The 17,817-nt window shown below is 43.9% G+C and overlaps 1 protein-coding gene across 1 annotated transcript in view; it reads right to left on the reverse strand.

Moving 5' to 3' along the window:
• The window catches only part of LOC138371653 (probable glutamate receptor), a 334,999-nt gene that overhangs the window by 123,902 nt on the left and 193,280 nt on the right, over positions 1-17,817 (reverse strand). The window contains exon 4 of the mRNA XM_069336652.1: positions 9,650-9,867. Coding sequence (XP_069192753.1) covers positions 9,650-9,867 — 218 coding nt within the window. The remainder of the gene's footprint in view (positions 1-9,649; positions 9,868-17,817) is intronic.

A 17,817-nucleotide genomic window follows, 5' to 3' on the forward strand; every position in this document is an offset into this window, starting at 1 on the left:
TGGAAGTTACCGGTGGTTTGGGTGAACTAGTAACAGTAGGCTTGGAGGATGCTGCTGCATTGTCAGATTTTCTGCAACTTGATGTTTGAGTAATTGGTTGATGTTTATTTGGGGTAGTTGTTTTACCCTTTAAATGACTATTATTTTCTATTTCTGAAGGCTTGCAAGAGGCTTTAACTTTCTCATTTGCACGTCGTTTGTTTATGATGGAATGCAAACCTTCAGTGATGTCCTGTACTGTCAGGATGGCGTTATGTTGATGTGCATATAATTCATCTAATATATCGCTGGACAATTTTCGTTGAAGGACTACTTTGGTCATCCATTCACTAGTAGTTATATCAACCTTAAGACTGAATGTTCTTAGTAGTGACTCAAACTCCATGCTGAAGGCTTGTAATGAGTCAGCAGTCTGATCAGGTTGAGGTAAATCCAGCAATTGTAGTACTAGATGTATGACAGTTTTCTCATTGCCAGCATTATTCCTAGGAGGCTGAACTGGGAAATTAGTGCTGTCGCTATTTTCATTTACATTTTCTGCTACTGGTTCAGCTTCACCTCTAGTTTGGAGGCATGTTAACTTAGTAGCCTCAGGTATTGGGTTTTCAGAAGCCACAGAGACTGTGGATAAATTGTCTGAGAACTGCTTAATTTCTGGTGGTATAATATTGGGTGAAGCTTTACTGGGTGAAGCTTTATCCTTGTTGATTAAAGGATCTAATCTGGCTTGACATTTATTCTCAAAAAGATCCAGATCATCCATAACATTATCTGCTTTATTTGATGTACTTGCTAATTGTTCTGATTCAATTATCCTGTGTAAATGTTCCAACCTGCCTTGAGTTTCTTCTTCATATTGTGCTAGGTCAGACAGGAATGGTTCCACATCTTCAACTACTATGTCGTCGTCGTGGACCTGATTTTGGTAAGATTTCCTATTTGCTTTCAATATATGCAATTGGGTTTGAATCTGTAACAGTGGTATTTTCAACCGACGATAATTAATTACAGGCTCATATAACAACTGTTCATATTGGTCGAGATCTCTTGTCAGTTGACGTTTGCTTGCTATTAAAGCACGCTTTGCTTTCTGTGGATTAGTCATGGTGACTTGTTAATTGGGCACCACTGGCTCATAAATTGTGAGCAAGTACTAATGGTAGCCTAGGGTAAATTCTGCACTCACTAGGCAATAATCCTACCTCTACTAGAGGTTAGCACTTAAAATTATACACATTATATATATACCATCATACACACTAATGATTTGAGTGATAAACCAGTGTCACTGGAAGTACCTTTAGGTTAGCTCTTCTATATCACCCTAGGATGGTAGAGACACTAATTAATCACTCAAAGGTGTAATGATCATAAGTAAATTATTATATATACAACTCAACTAGAGTTGATAAAAATTACACCCAAAATAGGGTCTGGACCATTCATTAATGGTGTTAGGTTGTTGAATATAGTGCAACTAGACTATGGTAATGGGACTAGGATGAACAATAAATAGTTCAACTAGTCAATGGTGGTAATATCCTACCCTGTTGTGGGTTGGCAATTAGTAAATATTATATTGTGAACACTAGTGCAATATATATTAAATAATTCTCTATTTTGGAGAAATAATATACACAATTATTGATAATAGCCTCTTAATTAGCCTCTATAAACTTCTAATATTATCAAGAAGTATTAAATATTATTAGTGACCTCGTGAAATAACTCCACAAAATTCGTGGATAATCTCTCGCGAAATTTAACACCACGAAATCCGTGAACAATCTCGCGAAACCACAGCCACTACTTTGGCTGGCTTCAATATTAGCGCTGTCATTTCACAGAATAACACACAACCAAATATCTGTGGGTGTGCATGAAACCGCTGACGAAGCTGATCTGAACTGAGCGGGGCTCGTGAACTCGTTCGAGGCAACGCCACCGTCTTTGACTGGCTTTGTATAAATCACACTGCACTAGTATATTTAATGAATCCACTGATTAACTGGTTCATCCGGTACTAAGATGACCAAATGTGGGTTCATAGGACCAATAATCCGTCATCCGGTTCGAAGATGACCAAATAATGTGGGAACCGACCTGTGAGATTTATATTTATTTAATTTATATACTTCGATAGCAATTTGTATGATGATAAGTGGACTGTATTTCTGCAATAATCTCATAATCTCACAAATCGATCCTCTACACATTAGGGGGGGTTTATATTAATTAAATTTATATATATGCAGCCAATCAAACTACAGTATTAGACTACATACATTGAAGAGGTTCCTTATCTTATTTGTACAGCACCCTTAGTCCACCGGGTATAACCAGGATGTAGACACCACATTTTCCCTCTTTGAGGTAGCTTCCATCACCCTGGTAACTGATGCACAAAGCATGCTTCCTCGTCTTGACCTGTCAAAAGGGCGCTAGCTATGAAGCCAGAATCCTAGTATATGACAAGCTATATAAGAGAAAACACTGTACATGGAACCTTAAAGACCTGGCTTAATTACCTTTAGTATGAGGCTATCTTGTGCTCTAACCAGACCACCCTATATCCACTGACATTAATGGCCATAAATGAAAGATAAATGGGTTTCGGAAGAACACTTAACTTGTTTTGTTGACAGCGTGTAGATAATGGTACACCTTTGGTTTCCATAACACTTCGTCCAAGTAAAATTAACAGGAGCCGTATTTGCTCCCGTGAGCCTCTGTTGTCTCAGTATAAACAATGGCTGCCACTCCCTCACCCTGACGCCTGGCTTACATTGTCCAGATGACAGAAAGTGATAGAAGGGTCACATTTACTCTACTTTAATTCTGATAATTAAGTTAATTTATATGAGATGTTTTTATGATGGTAAAGTCCAAAGACTAATGTATTTAAGAATAATTCCCAGCAGAATAGCTGGTGGTTTATAATAGTATGTGGTAATGATATTCCGTTTTCTATAGACGGGAATTCCACTACAAGTTACGTTTTCTATGGGTTAACTTGTTTATACAACAGCTATTATCTGTCTGTATGATATTAAATGGTGTCGGATTTTCCGATACCCGTTGCCCACCCTCCAGCCTCCACCCGTTGCCCACCCTCCAGCCTCCACCCATTGCTCACCCTCTACCCGTTGCCCACCCTCCAGCCTCCACCCGTTGCCCACCCTCCAGCCTCCACCCGTTGCCCACCCTCCAGCCTCCACCCGTTGCCCACCATCCACCCGTTGCCTATCCTCCAGCCTCCACCCGTTGCCCACCCTCCACCCGTTACCCACCCTCCAGCCTCCACCCGTTGCCCACCCTCCACCCGTTACCCACCCTCCAGACTCCACCCATTACCCACCCTCCAGCCTCCACCCGTTGCCCACCCTCCAGCCTCCACCCGTTGCCCACCCTCCAGCCTCCACCCGTTACCCACCCTCCAGCCTCCACCCGTTACCCACCCTCCAGCCTCCACCCGTTGCCCACCCTCCACCCGTTACCCATCCTCTAGCCTCCACCCGTTACCCACCCTCCAGCCTCCACCCGTTGCTCACCCTCCACCTGTTACCCACCCTCCAGCCTCCACCCGTTGCCCACCCTCCACCCGTTACCCACCCTCCAGCCTCCACCCGTTACCCAGCCTCCACCCGTTGCCCACCCTCCAGCCTCCACCTGTTGCCCACCCTCCAGCCTCCACCCGTTACCCACCCTCCAGCCTCCACCCGTTGCTCACCCTCCACCCGTTACCCACCCTCCAGCCTCCACCCGTTGCCCACCCTCCACCCGTTGCCCACCCTCCAGCCTCCACCCGTTACCCACCCTCCAGCCTCCACCCGTTGCCCACCCTCCAGCCTCCACCTGTAGTCCAGCCTCCACCCGTTGCCCACCCTCCAGCCTCCACCCGTTACCCACCCTCCAGCCTCCACCCGTTGCCCACCCTCCAGCCTCCACCTGTTGCCCACCCTCCAGCCTCCACCCGTTGCCCACCCTCCAGCCTCCACCTATTGCCCACCCTCCAGCCTCCACCTGTTGCCCACCCTCCAGCCTCCACCCGTCGTCCACCCTCCCGCCCAGCGCCCACCCAGCGCCCGCCCAGCGCCCGCCTATGTCGCAGCTCTCAACAGACAGCCAGGCTTCTCCAGGCCAAAATGAACCATCAAGCAGGGGTAGACAAGGCAGATGTCAGACGTGTGACAAGTTATGCTATATCCGGTTGAGTGACGATAATGTGCGCTTTCATTACCACAACGGAGCCAGGTGTTTGGGTTCTGGGCGCCCTCCCAGGGAGAACACCAAACAACAGCCCACACCAGGCAAATCACCTCCCAGAGCTTCATTCCCACAGAACATTTATTAGAAGCTATCAAAGCAACATCAGCCAGTACCTTGCAACACATCCCTAAAGCAGCCCGCCCCCATGCAGCAGCCAAATTATCCGCCCTCCTGAGAAAGGACAACGACTCTCCTGGAACGACCCAAGCGTGGCACAACCTCCTACTGTTTGGCAACAAATGTCTAGCCACCCCTGAAAGGAGAGACAAAACCTTAGCTGCCTCAGTCATCAAAGCCATAAATGATTTTCCCAGGGAGGACAACCAGGTGCGCCTTCCCACTCGCAAGAGAAACACCCACGGCAGAAAGAGCAACAGTGGCGTATCCGAGACATCAAAAATCAGAGCATCACTCACCAAGAAAATAGGAGAAGGAAACACTGTAGACGCAATAAGAGTTATCACCAGTGAGGACTCAATTGCTGACAGAGATGTCGCAGCAGCTCAAACCCTAAGGGAGAAACACCTACCCAGGGCTCCACGTGAGGACGACATTCTACAAGTTGGGGATACTGGAGCAGAGCCTCTCTGGGTGGCCGAATCTGTAGTCCATAACCAGCCTTGTCCTTCCCAACAGGATCAGCAGGTTGGTTCACAGGACTTAAACCTAACCACAACAAACAAATGCTGAACCCTGCACTGAGTGACATTGAACAGGGAATCTTGGTGGAACTAACCAGATTCACCAACACATATCTAGCTGGCAACATACCAGAGACCATGAGACCTATCTTTTTTGGAGCATCTCTCTGTTCTCTAAAGAAAAAGGATAGAGGGATTAAACCAATAGCTGTGGGCATTTCCCTCTGGCATCTCGTTGTAAAGGCTGCTGCAAGAACAGTTAGCGAGGTAGCGGCCACCATGCTAAAGACAAAACAGCTCGGGTTCGGCATTGCACAAGGTTCCTAGGCAGAAGCTCCCGCAGCTCGAGCTTTCGTTGCCAACATCACAGACGAAAAGGCCCTTGTCAAGCTAAATTTAAAAAATGCCTTGAATTTGATGTGGAGGGATGCTGTACTCCGTGTAGTTCATAGTCACTTCCCTCTATCCTTTTGTACATTCATGCTACAGTATGGTTCTAAAGCTACATTTTGGCGAACATGAAATTGACTTACCTGCTTGATGGGGTTCTGGGAGTTCTTCTACTCCCCAAGCCTGGCCCGAGGCCAGGCTCAACTTGTGAGAGTTTGGTCCACCAGGCTGTTGCTTGGAGCGGCCCACAGGCCCACATTACCACCACAGCCCGTCTGATCCGGAACTTCTCTTAGAAAACAGTCCAGTTTTCTCTTGAAGATGTCCACGGTTGTTCCGGCAATATTTCTTATAGTCGCTGGGAGGACGTTGAACAACCGCGGATCTCTGATGTTTATACAGTGTTCTCTGATACTGCCTATGGCACCTCTGCTCTTCACTGGTTCAATCTTGCATTTTCTTCTATATCGTTCACTCCAGTACGTTGTTATTTTACTGTGTAGATTTGGGACCTGGCCCTCCAGTATTTTCCATTTGTATATTATTTGGCATCTCTCTCGTCTCCTTTCTAGAGAGTACATTCGGAGAGCTTTGAGACGATCCCAATAATTTAGGATTTTTATCTCGTCTATGTGTGCCATATATGTTCTCTATATTCCCTCTATTTCAGCAATCTCACCTGCTCTGAAGAGGGAAATGAGTACTGAGCAGTACTCGAGACGGGACAACACAAGTGACTTGAAGAGTACAACCATTGTGATGGGATCTCTGGATTTGAAAGTTCTCGTAATCCATCCTATCATTTTTCTGGCTGACGCAATATTTGCTTGGTTATGCTCCCTAAACGTTAGATCGTCGAACATCATTGTTCCCAAATCCTTGATATGCTGTTTTTCTACTATGGGAAGATTCGATTGTGTTTTGTACCCTGTATTATGTTTCAGATTCTCATTTTTGCTGTACCTGAGTACTTGAAATTTATCCCTGTTATACATCATGTTATTTTCTGCTGCCCAATCGAAAACTTTGTTGACATCTACTTGTAATTTTTCAATGTCTTCAGCAGATGTAATTTTCATGCTGATTTTTGTCATCTGCGAAGGATGACACGAAGCTGTGACGTGTATTTTTGTCTATATCTAATATCTTTTAACATCGCTTGGACTCGATTTTATTTGATTGACTGTTACTCTTTGTGTTCTGTTCGACAGGAAATTGAGTATCCAGCGTCCTAATAATAATTTTAGTTAATAACTCTCGGTTTTAGATTATCGGGAGTCATATTATCCAAAGGTAATTATTACACGGAATACTGATAATTTTAGAGAACCACATTCAATTCTCTAACACATTGGTAATAAACGTGTCTAGCTAGACATTATCTGACACAATTTTGCTACTCGATTTCATGAGAATTCTAGCACTAATACGCTGTTGAAATGTTTTTTTATGTTGACACTACCGTTAGTGAAATTAATAACTACTGTAGTTAGTATATAATGATGATGAAGTATTATAATTCAATAGTAGTTTGTTAGTGTTGGAAATTTCCAACATGCCTGTCTCTCCAGCTTATGAACCAACCTCTTATGGGGTACTGTGTCAAAGACTTTCAGACAGCCCAAAAGAAATGCAGTCCGCCCAGCCTTCTCTTTCTTGCTTAATCTTTGTCACCTAGTCGTAGAATTCTATTAAGCCAGTAAGGCAAGATTTACCCTCCCTGAACCCATGTTGGCGATTTGTCACGAAGTCCCTTCTCTTCAGATGTGTTACTAGATTTTTTATCACGGTCTTCTCCATCACTTTGCATGGTATACAAGTCAAGGACACTGGCCTGTAGTTCAGTGCCTCTTGCCTGTCACCCTTTTTGAATATTGGGACTACATTAGCAGTCATCCGTATTTCTAGTAGGTCTCCCGTCCCCAGTGATCTACTATACATTATGGAGAGTGGCAAGCAAAGTGCATCTGTACACTCTTTCACTACCCATGGTGAGATTCCGTCTGGACCTCAGCTATTCGAGATCCAAAAGAGGCCTCTTGACCTCATCTCTCGTAATTTCGAACCCTTCCAAGGCCGCCTGGTTTACTGTCCTCTCTTCTAACGCAGTGACCTCACCTTGTTCTATTGTGAAAACCTTCTGGAACCTCTTGTTGAGTTCATCACACACCTCTGTCATTTTCTGTATACCTGTCCTCACCTGTTCTAAGTTTCATTACCTGTTCTCTAACTGTTGTTTTCCTCCTTATGTGACTGTGGAGTAGCTTTGGTTCGATCTTGGCTTTGTTTGCTATAACGTTTTCATAATTTTTCTCTGATTCTCTTATCACACTAACGTACTCATTCCTGGTTCTCTGGTATCTCTCTCTGCTTTCTGGTGTTCTGTTATTTCGGAAGTTCTTCCACACGCCCTTTTGTTCAGTTCCCATGCTTCCATGCCTGCCCTATTAAACCTTGGATTCTTCTTTTGCTTCTCGGATTTTTCCTTTAGGGCCGGGATAAACCTGTTTATTGCCTCCTGACAATTTTGGGTGACATAGTCCATCGTGTCTTGTACAGACTTAGCTCAAAGGTCTGTGTCCCATAGTATATCCCTTAGGAAACTTCTCATCTTCTCATAATTCCACTTTCGGTATGCCAGCCTTTTGTTTCCTAGTTCTTATTTTCTTTTTTTCCTAGCTCTACCAAGTACTCAAAGATCAATACACTGTGATCACTCATTCCAAAGGTGTACTTCAAACCTAACTTCCCTTATATCCTACTCATTTAGGGTAAATATCAGATCAAGCATGGTTCATCTTCCCCTCTCATTCTTGTTGGTTCCTTGATGTGTTGGCTTAGAAGATTTCTTATTGCCATGTCCAGCAGCTTAGCTCTCCATGTGTCTGGTCCTCCATGTGAGTCTCAGTTCTTCAAATCTATCATCCCCATGATTAGTAGTCCAGATCGATTTCTGCTAGCAGCAGATGCTGCTCTCTCTATTATGTTAATGTTGGCCATGTTGTTTCTATTATATTCCTGTGTGGGTCTTCTGTCATTTGGTGGTGGATTATATATGACTACGACTATAATTGTTTTGCCCTGTAGTTGCTATGACACCTGTTATGTAATCATTGAAACCTTCACTGCCCTGAATAACCATCTCCTCAAAACCCCAGCCTTTTCTTACCAGCAGAGCTACACTCCCACCTCCTCTTTCTTCTCTCTCTTTCCTCACAACACAGTAGTCCTGGGGTAACACTGAATTTGTTAGGGTTTTCATCAGCTTTGTTTCTGTGAGTGCTATTATATCTGGGTTTTCTTCTAGTACCCTTTCTCTAAGTTCATTTATTTTATTTGTAATCACATCTATGTTAATGTACATTGCCTTGAGTTTCACTTTCATCTGTCCTTTCTCATGTCCCCTTCTTTGTGAGCGTTCTGCTGATGGGTGAAGAAGTTCCATGCGTTTGAGGATTTCTGAGGTGGATAACATGATTTTAGAGGATACTGGAGTGAGGCGTGGTGGGTTGAGCGAAGGGGGGGGGGCAGAGACGGTATTGAATGACGAGCGAGGGATGACAGGGAGGGAATGAAAAGAGGGGGACATGGTGGGAGTAGGGGAGGGGTAACAGGGTGATAATGGGTTAAGGGGAAAGGGGTAGCAGGGGTAATAATGGGAGGAGGTGGGAGGGAGAGTTGGCTGAGCATATGAGTGGGGGCAGGGAAGGTTTAGAGTATTGGGGGTTTCTATGCAGAGGAGGCTGGTGGAATTGCCCTCCCATCTGGTGTTGCTGGTTGTGGGTTCCCCCCACACTTCTGGGGATGTTGTGTTAGGGGCTGTGGTTTCCTGGTTTTCTCCTCTCGCCTTGCGCTTCATCCTTCACACACACACGCACACAAACAACGTGTGTGTGTGTGTGTGTGTGTGTGTGTACTCACCTAATTGTGCTTGTTGGGACTGAGAGCTGGCTCTTTGGTTCCCTTATCAAACTTCATTGGAGTAGTTTCTGAGCATATTGGGCAATATCACATCTAAATTTAAAACTGACACTAAAAATTTTCTTTCTATTAACTCTCTGGTTCATAATGGTACTAAGTTTCCAGCTATGACCCTTTCTTTGCGTGCCATCTTACTAAATGGTCTGTCTTTATTTACCCAGTCAGTTCCTATAAAAATTGTGCATGGGGTAATCATGTTTCCCCTAACTCTACTGTCCAGTATTCTCTCTTGGTAGCTAATACTCCTCAGTTTCGGGACTAGTTTGGCGACATATCTCTGAACTTTCTCTTACATTCTTTTGCATGTATGTGTGAATATAGATTTTAACATATGAAAATCTATAGTGAGTGCAAAAAGTAAAACCTACACGAAAGTACTGAACGTTGGTTGAGTTGGTCTGCCACAGCATTGTTATGGTGGGATGGTCGAGGACGTCGCGTATGGTCTGGAAGGGTTGACGGATGTGTCTCACGGCCAGTACTGACATAAGGTCTCCTTGGTAGCTCCTGCTCACCACCAGACCCAATACCATCCACGCAACCAACACAGACCGCCTCCATCCCACGATGGCTGAAGCTCTGTAGTCTTTGCCAGCAGGAAGAAGAAAATTGGTTATTAGAGTTGTTCGAGTTTCTGTCTCAACATCATTATTTATTGTTTTGTCAACGTTGTTGTTACTTTTGTGACTATATTATTACTCACATTGTAAGAAATAAATCTGTAGCAGTGTGTTATTTATAACAGTTTGAAATAATAAATTAAATGAATATAAATTATATGATGTGAACTACAATGAATGCAAACAGACTGAAAATCAGGAATGGGGATGTTAATGAGGCAGACACAATATACATGGAATGTGAAGGTTCATGTTAATTTTCAAATATTATTCATTTGAATCAGGATCTTTAGATATATAGTAGGTGAGGTATACGACGGTGCCCAGGTCTACCCGACATCATTACACCGCAAAAGAATTTTTTTTTTAAATTATGAGAATTATGTTTTAAGTAAGTTTAAAGTTCAATAGGCTTGTCATTGATGATCCATGGAGGATATACCCTCTCCCGTAATCATTGCTAAATACACAACAATATTAATTCATAAATAATTAAATTAGATAGTAAAAAATATATTGGAAATAATATCTAGCAATTACGGAGACTTCACATGTGTCCAGATATCATAGAGCCAGCCTCTGTGAGGGAGTGACCTACAGTATTTGGAATAAATATGATAGACATAGGGATTACAGTAAACAGTTGCATCTTAGTGGAAAGGTACAGGATATGTTCACGAAACTAGATTGAATCCACCACATAACCTAATTCAACAACCAGCCTATTATGTTCTGATGGAGAAATAAGTCCTTAGGCAAACATATCTTGTATCTGTGGAGCTTATTTCTACCACGTTAAACCTTCTAGATTATTTAAGTATTTAAACGTAAACATTCTTTAATGTCTTTCTAAAAAGACATAAATCTCAATCGTATAGGGCTATATGTTCCGACGTTTTACATTGCTGTGATTATTTCAGGTTAATTTTGGTATAAAAATGTTGTTGTTGTTGATTTAGGGGCGACAACGATCGTGGGATCGGATGTGCTCCAGCGTACCCGTGAAGGGTTAATTGCGAGGCCCAGAAAGATAAAATGCCAAGCCTAATCGCGAAATGGAGCTCCCCAATCAGATGATTGGGGAGCTCCAGGAGTCCCTCAGAGTGACAAGCACCAGTCCCGTCCCCACACAGAGAACACTGGGTAGAAAACCAAAAACTCGGTCCCCCAGCTAAAATGCAAAAGTCATCCAGTGACCCTTGGCAGAGCAGAAGTCGGCCGCCCACCACGACTGAGGACACGTCTGAAGCCCACTAAAACCCACCAACTTCCAGCACCTCTCGGCTAAGCTGGGGCCGGACATCGCCACCCCGTCGGGAGAACCAGCTAGAACACTTGAAAAAAATCTATCAACAATCCTGTGATCCAAGGCGATATGTGCGCCAAGCATCGTACAAACTGGATCGTTGAATAGGAATGCCAAACGGCAGTATCAAATCCAAATCGCGAAAACATAACGTGATCTGGATCTGGCGGCTCTCAGGCGGAGGAGGTGTCCAGAAGTATGCTCGTCGCCAAGGTTGAACCTGGAGTCGTTCCTCCTAAAGAATGGTTACCCATGTTGTGTTGATTTAGGGGCGAAATGGTTACCCATCTTTCTTCTTCTTCTTCGTCTTGAGAATAGGTGCAGTTTGCATGAAGGGTTGACCCTCCCGATGACTGCACCAGGACAGATGTATGGAGACGCGTTGACGTTAACGAAGAGAAGAAAGTCAAGTGTTAGATGTGTTGGGCCGTAGAGAGAGGAGTGGCGACGAAAACAGAGGTGGACATTAGAGGGAGACACCCCGCTCCGTGGGGCGGGGCGTCGAGTTCATGGCAGCAGCTGATCCACGCACGGCGTAGCGTTGTGCGCAAGACGTTAACTAATACTTCTCTGGGAACTTGTATATCGGAAAGCGCAAGCAGTACGCTTCCCAAATCATCCACGTGTCATTGGGTACCCAGCCAGCAGGCGGTGCTCTCGGCTGAGACATCTTATCCGGCATCCTATAAACAAATTCCTTCACCAACGACACCCAGACAGTGGACGAGCACCATGGGATCGGAAGCACCCGCGCATCCCGATAAGGGCCCAACACTGGAACCTCACAGGGCACGACCCCAGCAGTCAGGACGAGGCTTCCCCCAGACCGGGGCAAAGAAGGAGGGGGAACCGCAGGGGATGCAGGCACGGCATTGACCCCACCACAGGGCACAGGAGCCGAGGCCCCCCTGTGCACATCATTCCGCAACACCACGACGAGGTCCCGATCATCATGGGCAACCCGCCACTGCGTAGATCCAACAGCAGGTGATGCAGGAGGGAGGGCACAAGAAGCAACTTTGGAGCCCCTCACAGCACCATCATCCACGGCGGGGGATGCCAGAGCACCATACTCCCCCACCATCTCCCAAGGCACACCACGAAGGGGAGACACACTCTGAGCCCACCGCACCACAGGCCGAACCACACCACTCCGAGCAGGCCCCTCTGCAGGCACAGCCACCATCTTCACATCCACATAGGTCACACCCGCACCGCCCGAAGAGTCCAAAGAGGCCACGTCACCCACACTGTCCGCATCATTCAGGGAAACAGCCTCAGAACACCGACACTCACGCTTCTGCAAAGGGAAGGAAAAGCAGAACTACAGTCGCCAACACACACACAGACACGGCAGGCACATCCTCCTGCCAAAGCCCCCCCCCCCCCTCCAAAATAGCAGGACCCGCGTCCCCGGGAGCCGGTACCACATCCACAGGAGGGGGCGGGACGTGAACATCCACTGGGACATCCACCACACGCAGTGCGGGCGACGGCCCGACATTGTTACACTCCGGCGCAACAACAACCTCCGGGACCACAGCAGGTAACAGACTGGACGTATAGGGCATAGCATCCGTCTCAACAGGCAGAGCAGCAGACAAGCAATCAGGCGCCTCAGGCACAGCACCCACTCCATCCTCAGGAATGTCCGAAGTCAACAGGGGTGGAAAGTACTCTTCACGAAAAACATGCACCCTGCCAGTTGCTCCCACGTCGCACGCTGCAGTGAGATGACCCACATTACCATACCTGTAACAGTTGCGCGGTTGCCCCTGATACTGGCAGCGGAGCGTGTAACCCAACAAGGACTCAGAGGACGAAACACTACTCTTCAGAGACATGGTCAGGGTGCGGGAACCGTCAAGCAACACAGTACAGTGCCCTGCAAGTACCTTGTCCCAACGAATGCTTAGCACAGTACCAAACCGTCCAAACACAGCAGTTAGGAGATCGTCGTTAAACTCGAAGCACATACATCAAGGCGACGTTTAGGTTCACTACCTTAACAGAACCGGCGGCATCAGGGAGAGGGGTAAACATGCCCCTCACACCGCCCCAGAAACGCCTGGAATGCAGCCTGATGGCGAAATTTGACCATGGCGCGGTTCCCCTGCAGCAGCTGGGTGCCCACCAATTCCGACAACTGCAAATGTAGAACATCCACCAGGGCAACACCAACCAACAAGTGGTCCACTGCCACCATAAAAGCCAGACCAGCCGACGAGATCCTCGTCAGTGGAGACCGGTAAGACCCCCATGTCTCCTCAACAGGCATACCACGCCCACACGGGGGACAACACCCCCCACAGCCGTCATGGACACCCTCCTCACACAGCCACTAGGGTGGAACTGGCGAGGGCTACGAGCGACACGTCTGCACCCAACTGTTACCCATCTGAGTCGTCACGTTCTGTTTGTTGACGTTACTTAAACCTCGAGCCAGTGGGCTGCTGGCTGGCTATTGAACGAAAACGCGTCCACTGCATTTTTATGCTTCAAAACTACGTTGTAATATGTATTTTTCAGCTCATACTCCAAAATGAAAGTACTTAAAGTAACTATTTGGTCGATAGTGCAAATATGTCGTGATGGACAACAATAAAATAGACTTTTGTAGTACTGAATTTGGACAAACTTGAAAAGGTTTTATATATACGTTACTAATAAAAACCTAACATTACCATCTTAGGCCTAATACATGCTATCTGAGGCCTAATATAGTACATAAACGTGTTATCCTTGGCCTAGGAATATTTTTTTTTAGCATAATTTGTTTCGGGACTTTATAAGAATAAAGTAAAAGATGTAGTTAACTGGAGCTCTATTACTACTTATTGTTACGGAGGATTGAGTTACAAAAAGTACTAGCATTTCCAGATTATGGGCTGGAATTCTCGATGTAAATTATGTACATTTATGATACATTAACTTGTCAATAGCAAGTTACAATAAATTTGTTAGGTGAAAAAAGACATATTTGTGGGTTATTGATTAGTAGGTAAGCTGTGAGTATTCTGCATGCTTTTTTAAGTTAATTCAAATTACTGCCTAAATGATTTTTGTTCTAAATTCACCAGAAACACTATTTGGTTAGATATAATCTGCTGTAAGTAACTTTTGCTTCTGGCATATTAAACACATGTTATGTGTGTGATCGCTGATACAAGATATAACAAAGTGATTCTGGAACATTGTTCCAGAATCACTTTGGAAGGCTGATGTACTGTACCTGTTTGTTTCATCGGGGACCTATGTACTGTACCTGTCTGTTACATCAGTGACCTATGTGCTGTACCTGTCTGTTACATCAGTGACCTATGTACTGTACCTGTCTGTTACATCGGTGACCTATGTACTGTACCTGTCTGTTACATCGGTGACCTATGTACTGTACCTGTCTGTTGTTACGTACCCCTATTGGATACGTATATAAATATTAAATAATTTACTTGTTCCATGCATCATTACTTGTATGTGCTTATATATTATATCATTACTTGTATGTGCTTATATATTATATCATTACTTGTATGTGCTTATATATTATATCATTACTTGTATGTGCTTATATATTATATCATTACTTGTATGTGCTTATATATTATATCATTACTTGTATGTGCTTAACTGTTATATTTTTGGAAATGATCATCTAGTGGCCATACCGTGAGAAAGTTATATTTGTAATGATCATCTAGTTGGAAACACTGTGAGACACAGTTATAGTTGATCATCTAGTTGGCAATACCGTGAGTAACATTTACTTCCTGCTATGTTGGGCAGTTGCCTGCAATTTCCTCTTTTTTTTATAAATACATAACTGTATTATATTAAACTACATTACCTCTGTTTATGCATGTAAATCTGATCATTCTTTAATTTAGTTAATTAATGATTACCTTATTCCCATTATATGGCTCCATTTAAGTAAAATTAATATTAATAAAAAATTGTCATTCGATATGTTGAGAAGCGAGAAGCGACTCTCCGCCTGGGAATTTAGTCAGTAACTGGTAGACTCAAAGAGGATAAACATCTAGGAGTTAAGTGGCTGTTATATATATATATATATATATATATATATATATATATATATATATATATATATATATATATATATATATACATATATATATATATATATATATATTGTGACGATACTCTCTTTCAAGAGAGATTGAGCCTGCTCTTCCCTACATAATTACGTCAAAATACAAGATACTATATAGAAGATACGTTCACCAAGTATCGCCAAACGTTTTGCCCAGAGAGCAAATCGTACCCTGGCCACCGCCATAACCAGTAAACTGCTCATCCTCTGCCTGCCTGTTGCTGATTGGCTGGTGTCTCGTCGCACCTGCCCTCCGCCACCACCACAAGTCGACGTCTGGGCTGCAGTGCGCCAGTCTCATCAGAATATCTCAGTGCTCCACGCAGTTGACATCTCTCGCTAGTAGACTAAGCCTTGGCTTTCGTGTACTAAGGGAAGTGGCAGCTTGTAGCCAGTATTCCAGCACCCATTACATATTTTATTTTGTTATCACTGTAACTTACTTGTCTTAGCGTAACTTTTCCTTTGCCAGTGATTATTCATGTTATTTTGTTTGTTGACTTGTCCTGCATATTTTATGAGATTACCTTTATTCATGTCTTGTTTTGTAGAGTAATTAAAATTTAATTGTTTATATACTTGTGTTTTGTGTCTTCCCATTACCTTACCACAGACGAAAGGACAAACTTTTCTCTTTTTTTTTGTGATGTAACGAGGCCCTGCCCCTAGCTTTTGAAACAGCCGAACACCAACGCTTTACCGTCACAATATATATATATATATATATATATATATATATATATATATATATATATATATATATATATATATATATATATATATATATATATATATATATATATATATATATATAGCCGAAAGCTTGAAGAGTATGACCTCTTACTGAAGACCATGCTGGAAAAAGCTGTTAACCTCTCCCTCAACGAATGCCAGTGAAAACAAGCCACTCTTCCTGTTAGGCTCGGTGGCTTGGGTGTCCGCACCGCTATCCAAATTGCTGTCCCAGCCTTCCTGTCTTCCTCCTCAGCATCAGATGACCTGGTTAAGGAAATTCTACCCGACACCCTGAGTGATGTAGCGAGGATACAGGACCCCCACTTCACGGAATGTGACACGAAATGGGGTGCCATGGAAGACCCAGCACTCAGACCAGCCATGCCAAAAGCCAAGAAACAATCCAGTTGGGACAGTCCCATTGTAGACAAAGAAGCCACAGCTTTGGTGGAGGCAGCAACAACCCCAGTGATCGTGCACGCCTCACAGCTGTGCAGGCTCCCCATGCAGGGGACTTCCTTTTGGCAGTCCTTATGTTTGCGACAGGCACACGTCTTGATCCGCAGGAGCTCCGTATTGCAGTCACTCTCCGTCTTGCTGCCCCTATCCACACTGTTCATAGGTGTATTTGCGGCGAGGCAGATGCTGACGAATATGGATTGCATAGCCTGCACTGTGGAAAATCTGGTGGTTGGCACACTAGACACGATGAAGTCAATGACATCATTAAAAGAAGCCTTGCGTCTGCTCAGTGTCCAGCGGAGAGAGCGCCCCGCAACCTACTGAACCGTGACTCTGTTAGCTTTGCCGGCCGACCAGACGGAATCACACTGCGACCGTGGAAGGGTGGCACACAGGTGGCATGGGACTATACTTGTGTATCCACCCTGGCAACCACATACATCAACCTCTCTGCCGGCACAGCAGGAGCCGCAGCGACACGCAGAGAAAGAGATAAGTCAGCCAAGTACAGGCAATTAGATCATCGGTACAACTTCGTTCCAATAGGGTCTGAGACCCTAGGCCCATGGGGAGAGAGTGCAAGAAGGTTTCTTAAGGATCTTGGTTCCAAGCTCATTGACACCACAAGAGACCCTAGAGCAGCAAGTTTTCTCTTTCAGCGTTTCAGTGTCGCGATCCAGAGGGGGAATGCTTGCTGCATCCTCGGTTCCTGCCCGGCGTCGGAGGAGTTCGAGGAAATCTACAGCCTATAGGAAGCGAACTTTTTTTTGTGTCCTCTTAATGTTAATTTTTTTTTTATAAAATCAGATATGTAACTGTATAACCTTGCATAATAAAGTGTACACCATAAAAAAGGGGGGTGATAGGAGAAGCGAACACTCTTACGTATTCAGAGTTAAATGGCAAGTTTTTCCCTGAATGCTCTGTGTTCCCTTCTCTGAGGCTGTGGGTCCCTATAATTGCACCAGAGGTGGTACCTATATATATATATATATATATATATATATATATATATATATATATATATATATATATATATATATATATATATATATATATATATATATATATATATATATATATATATATATATATATATATATATATATATATATATATATATATATATATATATATATATATATATATATATATATATATATATATATATATATATATTTATTTTTTATATATATTTAGTCTGTGGAGACATAATTTTATTTTGATTTACATGTGATAGCGCCCATCTGGTGATTGATATATATAATACTGATAATTAACTGAAATATAATTTTAATA

This window comes from Procambarus clarkii, chromosome 36, assembly GCF_040958095.1.
Source record: "Procambarus clarkii isolate CNS0578487 chromosome 36, FALCON_Pclarkii_2.0, whole genome shotgun sequence".
Lineage (NCBI taxonomy): Eukaryota > Metazoa > Arthropoda > Malacostraca > Decapoda > Cambaridae > Procambarus > Procambarus clarkii.